Genomic DNA, 21,907 nt, shown 5'->3' with positions numbered 1-21,907 from the left:
AGCCGAGCTCCAGATGCAGTTGCATGCAGTCTCGATCAGCTGAGATTGATAGCAGAGGAAAACTGCTGATCTGGCTCTGTCTAAACTTCAAAACTGATCACAAAAACTAAGTGAGGGTTTCCTGATGCAGTTAGTCAGCACAGGTTTTAGTCTGTCTCTCTAGGAATAGATCTTGGCAACTTGAATGTAATGAGAAGATGCCGTGATACCGCCTCCTGTGACACATATCATGGTTGAAAATGTTAAACTATTCCTTTAAACTCCAAAACAGATTTTGGGGAAAAGTACTTTTAACGTCAGTGAATGGAAAAAACGAGAAGAAAAACCGAAAACTCTACAGAAAACAGCTGTGATTATATGGTATCAAATTAGAGGGAGCTCCCAAAACAAGTGGATGTGATGTGAGTAGAGGAAAGTGAAAGGGTTGTAATGGCTACTCACTATTCTAAATGAGAAGCCTTCAAACGTATCTTAGGAATTTACACTGAGAGCAGCCTGAGAAAAGGCACCACCTCTAAATACATTAAAAAAAGCAAACACTGACATGGAAATTGATATTTTTCACTTTCAATTTCAATTTCTTTACAAGAATCAAATCAGGGAAATCCTGTGAAGAGGTCTGCTCACTGAGAAAATGTTCCACCTTTCCTTCATAAAGGGATCGTTCCATCTGACATATTGCAGATGTTGTGCATTCGTCTAAATAGTTTAAAAATAGAACGTTCAGACAGCTTCTCGCTACGCTAACTTTGTGTTACTTCAGGCTGCAGCTGAGATTACTGGGTCAGTGGAGTGGCATCTAACTTGGCTACATCCCAGAGATTTGGGTTGCTAACACAAAGGCCATAGCCACCTGTTTGAAAGTTCAATAATGTGCTACACTCACTAAGGGGATGCGGAGGCAAAAAAAACACATGCTGGCTTATCTGAAGAAGCAATCAGCTTCCAAGAAATCAAATCACTTGGAATGTAGATGTAATTGAATTGGTAGTGAGCGCTCTCTGGGACTGCAGCAAACCGATTCGTTGCAGGAGGGTCATAGGGTGCCTGTGCTTGTGGTCCAAAAATAAACACATCATCGATTTCAACAGTTGTTTACTTGGAAGAAATAATTTCAACCTATACAAAACTATTATAGATTAAGTAGAAATCAAGGGGTCACTACATATTAACTTTTATTTCCGAGCTACACATTACCAAAGACTTTCTCGAGACATTTCCAGTCTCATACACAACCTTTAAGCTACGTATATATCAAGACAAGCTAGTCTCTGCAGTAAGAGAATCATATAGTCTCCATTCACATTTCCTGCATTTTCTCTTCAGTAATTTATAAGATGTATGATTGATTGATTCCTAACTATCCCCTAAACAAAAAGGGGTCCTGAATTCATATATTACTGACTCACATGTACCAACATGTTTGTTAAGCAGCTATACTGTAGCTAATACCTTCTAAGAGCCACACATTTGTTATAATCACTAATGAGGTTCAAATTCTGTGACAGCAAAGAATGAATGAATAATCTTAGAGCTAAACAGGCTGGTTGTTTTGTGGCTTGACCAATAAATTCACATGATTCTATGATTGGATGGTTTTTTTTCTATATTTGTATATTCTATTAAATAGCATGTGTGGAACTAAATTGATATATTACAGCTTTTGTCCTAAGACAATAGAGCACACACATCGGGATAAAAGCTAAGACCGTTAGAAGTGCAGAGCTTCAAAAACATCTCTCATTCATTATTGAATTATCGTCAAAACTACAGGTGTCGTACAAAAACTGACATCTACAACTTCAATTGGAGCAAAAGGAGAATAACAGAAAATAACACTTGCCAGAGAATTATCTGAGAATTATTATTCTGAGACCCCACCCTGGACTGCAAAGCACATCTACAGCCAAAAAGAGAGGGCTTGACAGCTTTTTGAACCCACCCTAAGACACAGTGGACAGTAAGTCAGCATCCCACAGCAGGACCACTGAACATACAACACATTGACATCACATAAATAACAGACAAGTCACTGAAAGAGTTTGAGAGTGAAACGTGATTCAGAATAATGTCCCTCCTGGGATCATAGAGTATTCTTATTTAAACAAGTTGAGAAAGAAAGGAGGATGAAGTTAGCTTTCGTTAAGGCTAGAGATAAAACAGGTGACTTACCAGACTTGCGCTTGGAGCCATAGTCCCTGAAGGAGAAGCAACACAAGAGGGACATGGTTAGTGACAACAGACGCCGCTCCGTCAACAACAACGCATGTAGTCACGGCATGCGAATTCAGATACTCCTGAAAGGCAAAAGCTGGCAACTGGACTCACTCAAAAACACATGCATGCGGTCGGCTTTAGCACACTAACAAATGCATGTGTTTGAGGGCGAGAGAGGGAGACAGAGAGTGAAGGACGGATATAGAGGGAGGGATGACTTTGGCCAGCTGCCCATTCTCTCTGCAACAGACACAAATTGGTCATGTGACTCTAAAGCGGCACCGCCATCCTCTTTACTGGTTCTCTTCCTCCCTCCCTCCTCTCCTCGCCCTGTCAGAGAAGAAGGCGACCTCTCCCCACATTTCAAAGGATCAGTTGAAGTTATTGCTTAATGGATTCTAATGGGATTACACCACAAGGCTAAGCTATACATGGGGGGGTGACACAGAGTTGTGTATGAGGTTTGCTGTGCTGACCAGGTCTGCGTCGGCATCTGTCAATAGTGCCTTACAGACTCAGTGTGCCAGAAGCATTGTGGCAATTGAGTTAAAAAAGATAAACAAAGGCGGAGATCAGGTGAGACAGTATACGTGCTATTTATAGAAACGTAGACCTGACAATCTGTCCATCATCACTACCCGTCCTCCCTCCCATTCTTCCTCCCTGTCTTTTTCTCTTGCGGTACACACAATCACTGTGTCCTTTTCAGTTTGCCCAAGGACTGATCAAAACTCTCATCTAACCTCTATGTAGCCACGTCATCCTGCAGCAGTACAGACAGAGGCAATAAAACTGAAGCTCAATGCTGGAGTAAAGAGCTGAATCATACTAGAACCTTCTCACCCCTGTGAAATACCATATTTTAGTTAAAAATAGCCAACATATAGGCAGTAACATCAACCCCCACAAAGGATATAGAGACCAAAAGGTGAAGTGGTCTCTTGATGAGTGATAGCAACATGACTCTCATTTTCAAGAGGTGTACCAAATCGTAGCTGATGACAGTCAGTACATTTCTGTGTAAGAGAGGGATGTGTGTGATGTTAGTAGGTGTGCGTAGGAACAACTGTGATTGTGTTAACCCTACAATATGTAATTTCACCGACCAGGGGTCTCTCTCTAAAGCAATAACAGTTTGATGATTTCATAAAGTAGCCTGGGATCATGGGAGCTGTTGTCTTCAACAACATTGACAATGAAAATCTACCTGATGGGTCAGGCAAAATAATACTCACAGATGAGGTAAAGTCTTACAGTTTTATTCACGTTACACAGCAAATGGTAATGTGTAAACATGGTCCATTACGTGTGACCAATACAAACAGTGGAAGGAAAAGCTGACTGGCTAACTGTTTACCAGTGTTCTTTTCCTTTGTCATTGTTTGACCTGGAATAATAGCAGTGACAGGCAAAGCCACGGTTAAAGCCGATGTGATGCAATTGAAAGGTGTCCGAAATGAAATGTCCTGTTACCTTGAATAAAATTTGGGATTTCTCTGTGATTGAAGATTTTTGGAATTGTTTTGGATAATGTACACAAGTTAACACAAAATATAACATGGGTCTAGTCATTTTTACAAATGTTAACATATTACATCTTTAAGTCAGTAAGTATGTCATGTAAATTATCACCGTCATTCCCCTAGATTCTGAATCAACAATCCATCTGCAAGAGCATCCTTAATTAAGTCAGCTGACTGACCTGGCCCCTGTGAAACAGCCCATTTCTTAAATGAGGCACCTCTCATCTTGTCAGGTGTAATACAGAGTAAATAGGCCCTGAATATTATACTGCAGTGCCAGGAGAGCACATAATGCTCGGGGCAGCATCGCCAGCGGTCAAGGTAATGCCTTCTCACTGCATGAGGTTAATGAAAACTTTCCCTTGCTACCGATGCAACAGCACTCAGGCTAATAAAGAGGCACACTGACATGTATGCTGGCCGTGCACATGAATACACACAGATACGCAAGTGCTCTACAAGAAACATGGTAAGGGCAGACAGATGAGACAGCACATATGCAGTAAAAGCCATGTCGCATTTAAGATTAACAGTTCCTGCTTCTTTCGTCTCACTGTGCTTGTCCCAGCTCTCTTTTTCTCTGTCCCTTCATCCGTTCCCCTGTGATCTAATGTATCTGTCTCTTTGTGACTGGTCACAGCAGATGAATAAAGCCTTTATACGACCTCTCTTCCAAGATCACTGTGTGCTAGCATCCAGAATGCTTCATTGTCACGAAAGTGGGGCACAGAGAGCGGGACTTGACCCCTTGCTTTATTCCATCCATCTTCAGCCATGCTAGACACATGGCCTCTAATACATGTGGAATGGATGATATTCAAATCAGTGGCCAATGACTTATACTGTGCTGTACTGCAGAGCGTCTGGTTGTGTCTTAGTGGAAACTATGCTGTGGACAGACCAAGCCTCAGAATTGGAAGGATATTTCCACGGATGTTTTGTCCTTTTTACTGAAGGCTTGTTGCAATAGTGTTTAAGATGCTGAACCATTTTTTAAGTAAATGGTTTTATCACATGTCCATAGAAATAAACACGAATTAGATACCTTAATGGGAGGACTCCTATTAATTCACTCCAATTGGAATTACTAGGAGTCTTCTTCTATTTCTGGTAATTAATTCCATGTCCCATCGTAAAATAATGTGCATTGAGCCTGTAGCCTTTTTGTTGTGGTCCCCCTCAGTTTATGACTGAACAGGGCAGCAGGCCCTCTGGTCATCTGGTGAAGAGGTCTCTGTCAAAGTCTTTACAGCATTATAATCCTCTTTGTAAACCAGGATGCCTACCTGGTTTGCTAACCCTAAAATGGACAAAGTGACATGAATAAAGTACACGAAGCATACATAACCAAAATATAAACAGCGTAATGTCTGCAAACAATCAAAAGCATCCTCTCCACCACCTGGTGGACAGACAGCGGAGCACCTTCTCCAACAGACTGGTTCAGCTCCACTGCCGCAAGGACAGATACAGGAAGTCTTTCCTGCCCACAGCAATAAGACAATTCCCACCTCTGATAGTACTTACTAGTAATTACTGCTACGATAACTGTCAATTTATTTATTTATTTTGCTTATATTATATTCATACTCCTTTTACTACATATGGTCATATTTATTATTTTAGTCATGTCAAAACAAACACTGCAATTTTGCACCTTGTCTCTTTGTGTTCTTACTCGTTGTGAATGTCCTTGACCTGCTGCTGTGACACAACAGTTTCCCGATTGGGATCAATAAAGTTCATCTATCTATCTAACTATATATTAAACATCGTATTAGATGCATGCTGAATGCCCGCTGGTTTAACTGACAAAGCTACACAGAGTGACAATACAATAGGTGTGGGACCTGGAAATTACTTGTTGTTACTTATCAGGGAGGTGAGTACAGGGGCCTAAGAATGAGTTTTGTTTGGTGGAAAACAGCAGCAGAAGCAGCAGCATGAAAAGTACTTTTCTTTAACCAACTCCCAGGGAGCCTGTTAAGCTATTCGCGCTGTGCATGGTTTGAAAGGCAAACACGACCTCGGAGCTCTATAAACAAGTCCCAATCAGAAGAAATGCAAAGACGTAAGTATTCTGTGGTTAAACTTTATTGCTGCTTTCAGATTTGCACTGAACTCTGTAATTTCTTCGTATTGTCTGCGGAGGAGGCGCAGATGTGCATGCAAGTGTCCGAGTGAGACGCTCCCCAATTTCCGCGGACTTTCTCTGCCTGGCCTCCTGGTATAAAGTCTGTAGAAATCCAGCAGAAGTCGATGTGAGAATACAGCAGGGGATCCTTGGCTGGATTCACACCTGGAACTTGTGGGGGGGTTGATGACGCTTCTAACGACAAAAGCAAAAATAAAATAAAAATAAACTAAAAGAAAACAAATATCTCACGGTGAAAAAGCGGTGTCATGCACGTCGAAGACAGCGACGAAGATGTCAAGAGAGTTTGTGATTATAAGAGCTGACGACGGTGCCTGTGTTGCCAAGAAATTCCCGTGATCTCCGCAGCAGAGTTAATACGTCACTGTCTGCTGCACCCGGCTGCTCCACCTCTTGCCTGAAAAATGTGTTGCTGTTGTGAATGCGTCTGTGCAGAGAACCTCTCGCTGTTGTGCATGTGTGAAAGGCAAACTGAGTTAAATCAATATCTGAAATTGATCTACACAAATCCCTCAAACTTAGGTGAAGGCCTCAAAGAAAGCTGTGCTGTATTGGATTCTCCATAAACGATCAGAGGCCACCACAAAGAAAATACTGCTCTACATAGTGACTCCTGATTGGATCAATAGCATGTGCTTTTACTGTTGTCATGGAAAGCAGGTCAAAGTAAAGGTTAGCTTGAAGCACGTGTGGGTGGTTGTTAGCTTTAAGCATTCACAGAGGGCTTTAGAACAACAGGCCTACCTGACATCTGAGCATTAGCCCACTAATACAGCTCAGGAGGCAAATATTAGTCAACACACAGGCCAATTAGCCATGCTAAAAGCTAACAGCTAATCACAGTAGAACCTAATTAGCCTCGTTCTGAACAAGAGGAGACATTATTGTTGTAACCCAGTAAAAACACAGAGATGTTTAGTTTGTCAGCTATGCCGCTTACATGTAACATTACATGACTACATGCCAGTGGGGGAGCAGCCGGCTATTTTTGGCCTTGTTTTTAGAGGTAGGTCGTTTTTGGAGGCATCTGCAAAGCATTAGGGCATAAAGGAGGAGCAGTGTGGGACAAAGTACAGAGAGAAGAGGAGGGAGAACAGAAACACAGAGTCCAGACTCCATCCAGTGACCCAAGTCACTGAGGCTGAAATCAAACTCTTCCCTCGAGGGCTGAGCAACCAGCACCGGCTGCCAGCTCTTTTCCTACGTCTCCTCGAGGTGTGGAGAGGAGGAAGCAAGGGGTGAAAGGCGACATGAAGAACACATATTGCAGTGGTGAAGAAAGGGCTGTTTTATGTGGCTGTAGGCAGAATTTCAAGGCCAGGATTGCAGCCAGTAAAGAAATCCTGCAAATAGTTGTCGACTACCCGTGCAAAGAGCAAAGGATAACCCTAACCCATAAGTTGAGTCTTGAAGTTATTTGCTGCCGGTAGTGTAAGAAATGTTAATGCTTACATTAAAACCTTTCAGATTAGTTCACCTTACTATAAGCAATGCAGCGACCACTAGAGAAGACAGCAGAAAAAATCCCACCCATCGCCGCCATGGCTGCCTCAGAATGCTATGAACGCCGATCCATGATCTTTTGTCATGCTGTTGCTGAAGTGATTTTTTTTTTGTCTTAAGAAAAAAAAAAAAGTCACCACTTTTCTGCTCCACACCTTGCTGTTCCTTATTTTGTGTCAATGAAATCCAACAAGCACTTTTTTTAAACACATGCCTACAGTAAATGATTTCCTGTTTTACAGAAATTAAGTAAAAATAACTGGAGGCATAGTGAACAGACAGATATTGACTATTTTGCACATTAAATGTGAAATTCACATGAGTAGACTACAAATCTATATCCTATAAAATGGTTCAGAAAGGTATGCAAGTAGCATACAAGGACACACTCAACACGCACATTTCGACACGCTTTTCATCACATGCTGACATTTAGTCACAGCATATTCACTGACCACAGCTCCATGACACAGGAGCACCTCCATGCAAGTCTTATCAGCTCCACAGCTCTGAGCTCTCGATGTGGATTGTCAGGCTAAGACAGCTTTGGGCATCCTGAGGCAGCCCATGTGGTGTATGGGTCAGGCAAGTTCGCATAGTGGTCAGCTGACGACAGGCAAGAGTTTAAAATGCTTATGAACGAGTATTTGAATAAGAACACAGCAGAATCTGTGTTCTTTTAAATTTACATAATTACCTTTATTGAAGTAAGTACAGTATTAATTTTGTTGTCTAACATCATGTACTCCATTAAGTGGTATTTACGACACATACTCACAGCAGTTCTGCTTCTCTAGGATTATGTTGGCTTTAAGGAGTGAACACAATGAGGGTGTTAGCTGGATTAAGTTTCTTAAAGAAAAACACTAGCCCTGATCTTATAGTTCAGTTTGTCATTCTGTTTTACACATGACTCCCTCAAAATTCAAAATGCTTCAGTTTAGTTAGAAACTCAAATTTTCAGGAAAATAAAACCTAAACACATCCTAAATATTAATATAAGACATGAGATAAAAACCTAAACTCCTGTGTAGTTTTGGAAGCTTCGACTGCCATTATACTTGCTTGCCAGTCAAGTTGTATTATTACTATTACGTAAAGGTTCACCAAATTCTTTATATAAACTTTCAGAGGCTGATCCAATGTATTATAAAATGAGTCCATGAAGACAATGAAGTCACTAATTTGAATTATATGAGAGGGTTGGAACATAAAGTGCTAATCACATGTGTTTACAAGTATTAGCATAATTGCTTTAAGTTAATGACAGTTAATGGCTCCCTGCTAGGCCTGCAAGACCAATAAATAAACACAGAGATCATCGCCCTGGCCCCACTTCTCTCTCTCTCTCTCTCTCTCTTTCCTCATCCCTGCTCCCCACCCCCTACATCCCAAAATGTCACCAAATCCGGACCTGAGCCTTAACCTTACCAACCTCAAGCCTACCTCTTCTAAGCCCCTCAGGAGCCCCAAATTACCCCCTATCGTCTGCTGTCTTTGAGCCCTCGTGCCCATGACAGGGCTAAAGCCCAGCGTACGCACTGACCCTCCAGGCTGGACTCAAGGAATCAATTAACCTCAACACTTTGCTGCACACACAAGAGCAGATACACTTCTTTTAGTTTTGTTAAAAACTTATATTAGGTTTTTATTTCTACACTCAGGAGGACTGAGACTAGAATCCATGTCTCTCTCTCTTATATGCATATCCTTAAACCCTTATAAAATCCAAATTCTTTGTGGTTTAACAATGTGATAATAACACGGCCCTATGGCTGCAATTGACAGTTTTTAAAGAATTATTATTTTCATGTTTATAATTATTATTATAAACATTTTATTTATTCATCTATTATTGTTCAGTCCATGAAATGTCAAAAGATAAAAACAATACCGTCACTTTGTCTCTGAGCCCAGGTTAACATCTTCATAAAGATTTTTTTGTCCAGCCAAAATCCAAATATTCTATTTAATGAGAAGTGGCACAACATTCATATGTTTTATGTAATACTTCTGCTTATTCTATTACAAAATCAGCTTTCACATAGATGTTTGAATAGTAATTTGCAAGCATTGTTTACTTATTCACTGTGCTTACATTCTTAGATTTAAACAAAATGTGGTATTGGTCAGCCTAAGCCTTTGTTTAATTCAATTACTTTTTGTTTATGATAGTGATAACCAAAAAACGAAAAATGTTTGTTTGTTTTGTTGCTTGAATTTGAACTCACATTTAACTCTTGCATAATATCTAAATCCTAACTCAACCTCCTGCTCAACTCAGATGACCTTACTTGGTCATCTGAGGTGGTGAATAGGGTTTTTCTCTCAGAGTACTGACAAGTGTACACGGTGTCAATAAGAATTTTCAGCCTTCGATGTTCATAGAGATAAGTTGAAAATTGATGGCTATAGTGGAAGTTAAATAAAGGCATTGTCAGAGACAGAACGTCTCGCCATTAGTCCACACTCTCTAAATTGCACAAACACATTATCACACACTTATCTGTAATTAGCCCCAAAACACCAAATCTGTCCTCACCCCATCACCAGGAGGTAACCCTGCTACTTAAGCAATCCCCTGTCGGCAGCCCCAAAACTGACCAATCGCACGAGTTCATGTCTTATCCCTGTAATAATCTGATAATCTTGCAGCATCTTGCTCCTCCAGCCACAAACCAAGGTCGATCACTATTGTTATTCATGGGGAGGGTTGTGAGGGGGCATGATGAATGATGATAACATCAGCCGTGTCTAACACTACAGTAGCCTATGGGGGGCAATGGCCAACATTTTCATCATGGTGGAAATGCAGTATGCGCATATTAATAGAGAAATTTGTCAACGCTATCGTCTGCAGGGAAAAGATAATAACATTTAGGCTGATAGTTATATGATTGCCTACCACAAGCACAGACAGATAAAACAAATCACGACCCGCGTCTAATGCAAATTGCCTCAATAAAAATGCAAGATACAGACGAAAATGCTTAGTAAGAGGAGGAAAAATGAATGTCCCCCAAAAAGAAAATGGTTGGGGGTTGGTGGGGGTTGGTGGGGGTTGCGGAGTGTCTGGTAAGTTTTAGAGGGGGGAGAAATTCCATCCAGAGGAAATACATCTCACAGCGGAAGAGGAAGTTAGAAATAAGACAGAACAAGAGTCAGAGAAAAATGTTTGTGTTTGAGCAGACAGTGAGTAAATCTGGGAGAGAAAGCCCTGGAGGTTTGTGAGAGAACACAATATTGTACAAGTGGCCTGACTGCATAGAGCAGGTGAGGGTGCAAAGAACTTCAGTTTCTATTTGTATTGTGAAGTACGCCACCATGTGGAGACTTACTAGAGCAGGGGTCAGCAACCTTTTTGAAACTGAGAGCTACTTCATGGGTACTGAGTCATACGAAGGGCTACCAGTTTGATACACTCTTCTGAAATAACACATTTGTTCAGTTTGCCTTTAGTTATATATTATTATTAATGATAAATGATTCTCATCTATGTGAATTATCAACAATGACTTAACAAGATGGGAAACAGATAATATCAATATTCAACACTTCATTATTAATAGAAATGAAGTGTTGAATATTGATCAATTGAGCAATTGTTTCCATTTTCAGATGATCACTTTTACATTGACATTTAGATGAGAGCTGTGAGTTTGAGTAGTTACACTGAGCAGTTCTCATCTGCATACGAGTGTATGAATATGTGAACACAACTTATTTGTTTTGACACATAAAAATATCCTTCAGCTGCAATGTTTGCTGTTCTTGCATATCAGGCCTTTGCACTACAGGAGTGAGCTATCCATGTTTATGTAGTAATTATTCTGCAGGACATATGAACACATCAAAAAGAAGAAAAACCTTAGATCCATCTGAAGGTCCATTCAAAATGCATTAAACATCAAAGTTGCTCGACTTCAAAAAGCAGCAGCTGATTACACGAGAGTGACATCAGCTCAGAGTCCTGCTGAGGTGCAGTATTTATCGTCCACAGATAGGGGTCAACATCACTCAAAGCATAGGCAGAGGCAGGAGGAAACTGTATCTGACAGCAGAATCTGCAAACGGTCTGAGGGATTTTTCTGAGCTTTGATTGATGGGATGGATTCCTGTGCTGCCCTGCGAGGCACATGGCTCCTTTTTCTAATCAGATCATAGTCCGAAAATTCAATCATATGTAGTAGAGCAGAAGCTCACTGGCTGTTGTCAAGGCTTGAGTCCTGAATGAGACTGACTGGCGGGGGTAAACAAACGTACGACGTCACAGTTAGAACTAGCCATAAAAATGATGCCGAGTTCAGAGTGCGCTTCTTTAACCTAAATGCCAATATACTGCAGCCGCAGCCTCGTGTATTGATTATTTTAAAGTCGTCTGCAGCTTGTCAGAGATATCGAGGGCTGGTCAGTGCACTGTTGGCCTCTGTTTGACCTCCTCACAACCCTTGGCACCCAGCCCATATTACTCTTTGCTTCCTCCTCTCCTCCATCCTTTTCCAGGGGGTGATAAAGTGGACGCATTTCATCACCCTTGTGGCCACCGTTGTCACGGCCAGCTCTATTCATCACACTCACGTACAGGCCGCTCCTCCCAGAGCTATTAGTGTAGCAAGCCGACAACCCCACCTTGACAACACCCTGTGAGTAAGTGTGTGAGGGGGAGAGCACAAGTCAGTCAGACACCGCATCAAATGGAAGGGTGGGCGGGTGGATGAATGCAAACATGTAAAATGATGACCTGTGAAAAAAAGGAGGCGAGACGGTAGAGATGTAGAACAGATGGGGGTGAACTGAAATCACCTGACAACAAGCAAGACCAATTTAGTCTTGAAAAATAACACTCTTCTATTTTTCTGCTGCTGCATGTCTTTGGGAATGAACTCAAACATTTTGAAATATAACTGCATGAAGTGTACAACTGCTCCGTTAGAGACTGGTCAATACACGCTCACACATGAAAGCACATACATGTACACAAAAGACTTTCCACAGGTCACACACTCAGCTGACCACTCCTCACCACTCTTACACGCTCAAAGTGTTTAACCCCATCAACACCAGTGCTGCATGCTGCCCGTGTTGTTGCTGTGCGGTCTCCAGTGAGTGCTATCGATCCTAATTGTGAGGGGAACGGAGCAGCTTATCCATTAAGGTTGAGTGAGTCTGTCGCCTGTCTTCTGCTCACAGCAGACGGAGTGGAACAGACAGATGACTGGGAGGAGAAAGATGGAGGTGGGAGGCCAGAAAGAGGAGGAAAGATGCTTCATGACTCACGGACAATAGCGAGGGAGGAGTAGAAGATGGGAAGAGTAGGGAAAGAAGTTGGTGAAATGGAGTGCATAGAATTGAAGAAAAACTTAAGACTTAAGAAAACAAAAATACAGAAATAATGGAAAGTATACATTAAATAACTTTTGTAAATTAAAATAGGCAAAAAGTCCAAACCTGAAAATACTTGACTAGTTTTTAAAAGTTGTCCACATCTTTATCAAATTTCTACGTCAAAGTGCCAAAGTTTATGAGCCACGACCGGTTTTAAGCCTGAAGTGAGAACCAAAATACAAATCAGAGGACCTTAGAAATGTGTGAGGCCTTGTTTGATGACTTTGTTAAAAGTTTTGCATCTAAGCAACTTGTGGACTTTTTCACAAAAATCGGTAAAGAGGATTAATCATTTCAATCTGAGTTTCTGATCCATAGGTAGCTTTATAATATTTCTCAGCTCAAAAAGCAGGTATAAATGAAACCCTAAACATATTGGTGAAGAGTCAGTGCCTGTTCCACACTGTTATTTAAAATAGGAAACCCTACGCTAACCATTGACTTTGGGTTGATTCTAGCTGGGGCAATACAGGAACTTTTTGTTTTGTCAGCATTGAACTTAATACATTATGAGGTTTTGTAATAGATTTACAACTCAATTAGTGAAGTTAATTATGTGTGCCAAATGAAAGAACATACAGAAGACAGAACAGAAAAGGACTCATGACAGAACCTTGGGGTACACCACACTACAGACTTTCAGATTGGGATGCTGCAATCAAGAAACTACTAAGTCATAAAGGTAGGAGGAGAGCCACTCCAGGGCTTACCCACATATTGCATAAAGCCTTGATTATATGTACTTCTACTACAAACAGGGTACAAGGACATGGGAGAACGCTGTCGTTTATTGACTAAATAACATGAAAATAGAATGAGTTGAAAAAGAGTTGTAAGTGTTTTCTGCGTTACTGTTCTGGCACAAATGCAGTCTGCACAGGGTCAAATTTTGGGCTCGCATGCTGAACACCAAATTCACAGCACACAGGCTTCTAGCTAAGCAGCTTAGTTGACTAAACAAGGAAAAATAAAGTTTTTCTTTTTCTATTGGTAGTTTACAATGTGGGAAAGAATCATGTTATCAAAAGTCAATATTTATTTCTCAAAGAGTTGACAAATCAGGTAAAGCAGAAAATCAGCAAGATGAGACAGTTGGATTTTTTGCCATTCAACTGCTAATTACCTCTTGCTAACAAATGATGCCACCTCATCACAATGATGTCCAATTATGCAGGGTAAGTGGGAAAGGGGATAAATACATTCTTTGCTCAGAATACTTAGAGATGATCAGCAACTTTTGGCAGCCTGCCACGAAAAGTTTAACAAGGGGCTGGGATGTCTGCAGTGTGAAAGAGAACGCAGAGCAGAAAGCACAGATGAAGTTTCCAGTAGTGAGAGCAGCTAATTCCAACAGAAATAATATAATGGGATACACAATAATGAACCGGTGCTGTTTTCATTGCTGCTGTAACAATTGATAACACTCTAACTGTTGGGCTAAGATTACAGGACGATGAGATCTGGCGTAAGGTTTTTAGCCCTGTCTGTTTGTGGTTGTTTTCAGAAATGCACTGAACTCAGATAATTCCCTTATATTATCCAGAGGGACTGAGAGAAAGCAGTCAGTTGCTGTGGATATTTTCCGGAGTTTCTCCTGCCAGCCCCCCATTAGGACCCCAAGATAATGTCCAGCTGAGCCCATTTGAGAACACAGCAGGAGATTATCCAGAGGTTTTTCCACAAGCGAGTGCATGTTGATGGTGCTTTTAACTCACAACGGACGCAAAACTAAAAACAAACAAATGCATACATATCAGGATAAAAGAAGGATGCCGAAGAAGATGACATTCAAATGCTTTTGCTGCTTCCTTTAAAAACCACCTGCACATCCGTTTCTGATTCACTAATCGATGACACGACTACAAGCAGAACTTTAACACTGGATCAAGCAGCCAGATGCACACAACCATACTGGCTAACACACTACGCACTACATCAGTACTTACAAGTTCTTTTGCTACTTTGTCTGCCTGCCTGCTTTTGCTAATGAGCATTTTAGTCTGTGCTCAGGACCATTCAGCCATCACTGAAATATCATCATGCTCAGTCTGCCCCACTGCTCTTTGTCTGGATCCTCATTTGGTATTCTGTCTGCTGGTGGGTCATTGGTAAATGGACTCTGGACCCGTGGAAAAAGACTTTTGGATCTTCTGTCTGATTCCCACCCTTGCTGTTATTATTGTCTTCATACCAACACGTCTGAAAGTGCTTACATGCAGCAGTTCCACATCTACTCCTGGTCTCCCCCCACCTCACCTAGTTTCTCAATCTCACCTGCTTAACTTAAGCTAAGCAGGTGATGCAGCCCACCCCCACCCTGAGTGTGGTCCTGTTGGAGTTTTCTCCACACACACACATACGCACACACACACACACACACACACACACACACACACACTAGGGGTGTACAATACTACGATATTAGATCATGAATTATTAAACATCTCTACCATCTGCCTTTGAAGAGAGATCTTTAGAACCGTACTACAGCGTACAATATTGAATTATATATACTCTTTAATTCATTGATTCAGTCCAACCGTACTCCTCTCACTCTCTCTCGCGGACATGCTGACACACACACATACAACGACTCAGCTAACGGCTCGCTAAAGTATAAAGGTTGACTTGTTTGAATTGACGCCACATTATCAACACTGATCACCACATAATGATCAATACTTTTCTTACATTAGTGTTTACCTTTTGAAACTAAATTTGGGATGGGATTTATGCAAAAGTCAGTAGTTGAATACAAGTCCATGTCGAAATTCTTGTTGAATGTTCATACTTGATGTGTTTAGCCCTAATGTTATTAATGTTAAGTAAGTTGCAAAATTGTCAGTAAATCCAACATGAAAGACAATAGTGATTAGATAGAGGATTGTGATCCTGCCTGAAAACAATAATGATATGGCATTTTTGCCATATATATATATATATTAAACAAGTTAATTTTAAACCTTGGAAATAGCACTTTGATAAATAAAAAAACAGTCCACCTGACAGCATTTTCTGGTACTTTTAACCACCTCAGCTGGCATTTAGGAGAGATTGACACGTTGCCATGGAGACAGCCTACTTAGCATGCAAACTCAGTATCTGTTATAATTTCACTCACTTTGTTGACTTTTCGTCCTTGTTGGGTTTTTAACTTTTTGACCTGATAAGTAGGCTATGACCTTTTCAGGGGCATCAATTTCATTTTAGATTTTTAACCTTGACAGAGGCTCTCATACCATATATCAGTTTTATCGTCTCCGCAGCCATCCCTCATCCCTTCTGCTTGACTGCACTCAAGGCAGTTTGAGGACACCAGATTGGAGAAGTGAAGCTGGAGGGAACAATTTTGAGAAGCGCTGTAAGTTACCGTTTCAGCTCATTTGCCTTTGGCTGACTTCAGGGTAGGACAGAAATCATTCTGGGCTCAAACTGGGTCACATCAAGTTTTAGGGTACAGAAGAAATGAGTAGAAGATGAGGATAATCCTGTTACTTTTCTGATGATGGATAAAAAGTCACAAAGCCCTGAGGTCACAAAGGTTTGGATGATTTAAGAGAGAGAGAGATGAGCATGGAGGTTTTGCATGATATACATATTTGTGTGTGTGTGTGTGTGTGTGTGTCTTTAAAGGTCTAAAGCAAGCGATTATTAAGAACAGATTAATTCTTGCACAATATTTGCAAGTCATTTTTTTTTTTTAAACAGATTCAGGAAATTCTCTTTAGTGCAAGACACTTGTTTGACTCAATATTTAAGTGCATTTAGAGTTTTAATATAACACAAAATCAACTGAAACTAAAATTGCACTTAACTTACGTAATTCCTCCAACAGTCCCCTTCAATTCAATCAAGTTGCTCAAACTTACACACACATAGATATCAGTCCCCTAAATGTGCCTAATTTTTCCATCAAGATCCATAAATTATTCCCTGGTAAATTGGTGATATCTCACAATGTTTGAAAAAGTGACTGAAAAAAAAGCCTGGACCGGACAGAGGTGAAAACATAACCTCCTTGGTGGGGGTATTAAAAATAAATTGCTAAAATTAACTTGCATCATTCATTTTCTGTTCACCATATCACTGTTTTCATGGCTCGTCAATTTACATAAAGGTTCATCACCATTTTCTTATGACATTTTTTGGAAGGACAATGTCACAGTTCACTAACTGCTATAGAAACGTCTACATGAAACAGTTATAAGCAATTCAGGAAGCATCTTATTATCTTTAGCAGGTGCTGCCTGTTTCTTCCACTGGTTGAAATTGCTGCAGCCGATTAACATTCAATGCAGAAGAGACCAAAAGGCCAGAAAGGAATCTGTGCTGTTGTTTTATGTATGTGCAGGTGTCTTCTCCAGCCAAAGCTTTTGTCGCATTACTCTGTGATCACTGTGTTTAGTAGTTCAACCAGTCAAACAGAGAAGTGATTCCTCTGTGGAAAAAACCTGTGGGACATCGCTTTCAGGAGCTGGAAAATGATATCAGTAGTTTCAGCTTATGAGAATCAGTTCGTCCGATATTTCAGTCGACTAGTTTGTGAAAAACAGTGTAAAAAAGAAAAGTTGGCTACACCAGTGAATCTGTCAGATACATTTTTAATGAGAGCTTCATATCTTCTCCTGCTCATCTCATTTTCAGGTTCTGGCTACAGGCTGTCAACATTAATTTGGCAGCCACTCCAATCTGTCGTGTTTTCTGCCTGCTCCAAATATAAAATCAATCTTTGACTTTTACTTCTTTTCTCCTGTAGCTACAGATACTGAACGTTCAGGGAGGAGGTATTCAGGTTTGCTTCTTTATGAAGATGTAGGACAAAATATGCCACATGCATAAAACCATACAGACACACACATACACACACACCATGACAGATATTATTCTTCAGTGGTCCATCCTTCTCAGGATTTCAAATCATTTCTCTTCCTCTCCAATACATAGGACACACATCTTCACTTGCACACGAACATTAAATAATCCACGCACTGCTAACACACACATGCCTATCTCAACTTTAAATCATCGGCCAATCTCATTCCTATATACTCTCCCCCATGATTCATTTTCATTTAGCAAATGCATTACGAGTAGGGAACAAGAGGAACCCATCTAATTTATCCTCCATGTCCCAATCGGGTCCTCTGGATCATGACATCTTACCTACCATTAACTGAGCAGTCTTCTTTTCTTTTTTTTTAACAGAGAGTGGGCAGTTCACTCCCCTGAGTCTTTTCCTCTTTTATTAAGACAGAGTGAAAGCCTGCAGGGAAACAGAGAAACCTGAAGACTGGCTCTGTTTGATCTGACGCTGACTGGAGGACAGTACTTACTCAGACTGAGATCTCCACTACTGCGCCATCACTGGGTTCAAACTGTGACCTTAACTCCACAGCTGCTAATATTGTTTTCATAGTGTCGTTTAATGGCTGCGTGAGTAAAGCACTTCTCTGTGGGACAAAAAGGTGGAATATTTCCTCACCATGTGTCTTATTGGATGTTTCTAGCTGTGTGCACTTGTCTTGGTATGTATGGCAATTAACACAGCATTAGACTGTGCAAAATCGTTCCAAAAATCGTTCAGACATAGGAAGTCTGGGATAAAAATGTCTGTGGAGCACAAAATCCACAGTCATTTTATCCTCTGTACTGCCTCACAGCCTGATGTGTTTCAGCTGCAGCTGATACACCTGCAGCCTGGCCACAGATTTAGCCTCTTTGCAGCTGAGACACCTGCAGTGGGGATATAGAATCACATCCTTGCGCATATGGGAAATTTAACTTTTGCAAGACAACATGACTTGTTATCTGCCAACAGCTTGTCGCCCCGTCACATACATTTAATGAGGCGTTATTCGTATATTAACATCAGACATGAACAATGTTGTGCAGGTGAAGGGGCTGGGAGAGCACCTTCACCTGCACCACAGAGGCTCAGTCAGCACAGGTGAGATATGTTAGCTGATTGATCCTCATGCTTGAAAAGGCAGCAGCAGAGCTGCCTCTGGGAACACACACTGGGGAAGAGACTGGGTGAAGCTAAAGGTCCAGCAGAAAGTGCTGGACCCTTTAAGTTAAATGTTTTGTCAGTTCTGTTTGCATTAAATAAAAAGATGTTGCTGAGCACCCAATGGGTGGACTGGTTCGTCTCTGGCTGTCGTGGTGGGAACCCCATGGCATGGTCGACAGCCACAAATGTATTTCTGCTGTTTAAAGGTAGAGTTCATACATTTCTGTGTTGAAATCCTTTAAATAAAAAAGTTGTCTGGAAAAAAAGACAGAAAAAAGGGCTGGCTCTGTAGCAATAGCAGGACTGTACTAAACTCTAACTGAATGAGCTCATTGGCCGGCATAACTGTCACTAACCGACCCGCCTGCCTGCACTCAGTCTTCAGCCAGAGAGACAGACACCAAACAAGACGATAGCTAGGAGTAAAGGACAGTTCTACAATGTGTGTGTGCTGGACGTTGTGTGCAGAGCTTTTTAGAAACAGTCTATGGTGCAGAGTGAAGTTTAAAAATATTGTGTTCATCAGAATCTGCTTTATTATTGTTCATGTGTGTGGTTTATATATAAGTTTGATGGATTTACTTACTGCTGTTATTTGAACACATTGGATGATTTCAGAGGTCTGTTAAGCAATTGTTGGAATCTTCAGACCTAAGTGCAAAACTTTAATTCAGCTCAATATAAAGCATTGCAGCAACAATGTCAATGTTAATTTGATTTGATTTGATTTAAACAAAACAAACATTAAACCTTTACTTTGTAGACATATTGCTGCAGAGGGAGTGATTCTATGAATGTTGGTGCCATGATGGAGATCAGCACTGTAATGGGTCAGGCTGTCTGTGTCACTCTCTGTCAGTCCAATATGGCGAAATAAAAATAATCAAATTATCAAAATCACATGGCTGCGGTTTGACCCAACCACTGCTGCAGTTTATCTGAGGAGGTGGAAGGCGACATGCGCAACTAGTTCAACCGCCACTGACTGCTGCAGAGCACTGGTCGCCTCTTTATTCAATTAATATAAACATTAAACGTATCACTTCAAATCGCACAAAACTGGGTCCAGTGTGTAAGATTTAGGTGAAAGGGAACTATTGGCAGAAATTGTAAAATAATACTCATGATGTTTTCACTAGTTCGTTTCATCTAAATTGTATGAATTGTAGTTTTCTTTACCCCAGAAAAGACCCTTTATATTTAAATACTTTATATTTACATCGAGGGGACCCTCTCTACGGAGGCTGCCATGTTTTTTACATTAGTCCAGACTGGACAAACTAAACACCTTTTGAGTTTTTATGACAATTAAAGGCTACCACAGGTTCTTTTTCATGTTTGGAAGGAGAGTGTGAGGTGAGGGGTGTTCAGCTGCAACATGCAACTTCAACACTAGATATCTAAAAATTCTATACACTGTACCTTTAAGTATGGTACTCTTGTGTATTCTCACCACTGTCTAATTTTGAGGTTGAACCTCTTTAATTGTGTCCTTGAATATCCTTTGTCTGAAGTGAATCTCTGTAAGATTCAAGTCAGAGTTGCAATCCATCTATTCAGTTGATCGAATGAAAGTATTTTAAATGATTACACTGTTACGTGTTTCACAGACTAACAAACTGTGAGCGTTGAAGGCAGAGCTGGGAAAACACTTTAATGATGCTCCTCATGTACATCTCCATCTCCCACAAGAGAAGACGATTAATCCCATTTCTTTATGCACCAGAATACATATGGCCTACACAGGGCAGTAAGAGAGTGGGCGATATATAAGACAGAAGTTCCTCGAAGAAAAAAACTGTAAAAACTCAAGGGCACAAGTCGGTTGAAAAGATGGAGACAGGGAAGATTGAAAGCTGTGGACAGAGAGAAAACCAGACCTGTTGATCAAAGAATATGTGTGCAAGCGGGGGGGGGGCTTGTAAACCTGCGATGCAGCGTCAATTAAATGTACTTTAATTTATGGGGCCAAGTTGGATAGAGAGAATTTAGAGGAAGAGAGGGGGCGATAACCTGTGGCGCCGGGCTGTACTGAAAATTTGTTACAGGCAGAGGTCACTAAATCCTGCCTGGAAAGGAGAGGAGTAATAAAAAATTAAAAAAACATAGCCCAGGTCTAACAAGAGTAGAGTTGCAAATGAGTAGTGCGATACTGGCATTTGAGGTTTGGAGAGGAGAGTGTGTTCTTTAATTAAAAACTACCCAAAGGGGCTATCTCCTGCTATGAAACAAGTCACTCTCCTCCTCCCACTCTCACAGCCATCAAATCCTCTTTCTCTGCACCCCCCCACTCTCATGCCATCAACTCCCCCTCCACCTGGCCTGATAGGAGGTTTTAACGAACTCGGAGAGAGAGAGAGGTGATTTGGGAATAGAGTAGAAAGCGAGAACAGACAGATAGGTAATGAGCTTACAGCCATCAGTGCAGCATTTCTAGGATTTGATGCGAAACAATAACATGCAAGAGAAGCTAACATTTAGAGGATGATGCACACATATGAATTTAAATGCATGCACGTACACCTGTGTGTGTGTGAGAATTCACATGTATCTGTCAGATTGTAGGCAAAAGTGAACACGCCATCATTACTGTGGTGGCATCTCATTTGTGAACCTGCGATAACGTGGTATGAAATTATATTTTCAGCAACTTCTTGTCGAGGAGAAGCTGCATGTCGATATACACTAATCAAAATACAAACAAAATACAACTATGTTGAACATTGTGTGGCCAAATTTAGTCATTTTATTTCACTGACAACCAAACAACTATTCACCTGCAAATCGCCACAATGAGCTCATTGTGCTGTGTGTGGTTTTCAGCTGCAGAAACAATGGTGCACACACTGTAGCTCCTTTCAATGCAGATTTACTGAGACATCCACCGACGACCAGAGCTGCATGCTCTACTTCAGACTCAACATGAAGAGCATGGTGGATGACTAACTAAAGCTTCACTGAAGTGGAGCCAAAGTGTGCAGACCTATATTTTTGTCTTTCGGCTTTGAGTTGTTTAAAGCTAGGGTTGGTAATCCCAAAAAAGCTAGCAAGGGCAGGCTACACTTATGCAACAAATATGCAACCGATACATCCCACCCCCTCACATCGGCGCTC

At 41.0% G+C, this 21,907-nt stretch overlaps 1 protein-coding gene across 11 annotated transcripts in view; it reads right to left on the bottom strand.

Moving 5' to 3' along the window:
- The window catches only part of sh3pxd2aa (SH3 and PX domains 2Aa), a 107,059-nt gene that overhangs the window by 46,325 nt on the left and 38,827 nt on the right, over window positions 1-21,907 (bottom strand). For 9 of the 11 annotated variants that reach the window (XM_069529353.1, XM_069529355.1, XM_069529357.1 and 6 more), the window contains one exon: window positions 2,173-2,198. In XM_069529353.1, the coding sequence (XP_069385454.1) occupies window positions 2,173-2,198 (26 nt within the window). Of the gene's footprint in view, window positions 1-2,172; window positions 2,199-2,328; window positions 2,452-21,907 lie in introns of those variants that run through there. The other 2 variants (XM_069529361.1, XM_069529360.1) reach the window with 2 other exon arrangements.

The sequence above is a fragment of the Paralichthys olivaceus genome, chromosome 8 (assembly GCF_024713975.1).
Source record: "Paralichthys olivaceus isolate ysfri-2021 chromosome 8, ASM2471397v2, whole genome shotgun sequence".
NCBI lineage: Eukaryota > Metazoa > Chordata > Actinopteri > Pleuronectiformes > Paralichthyidae > Paralichthys > Paralichthys olivaceus.
This window is presented reverse-complemented; position numbering and strand designations above follow the sequence as displayed.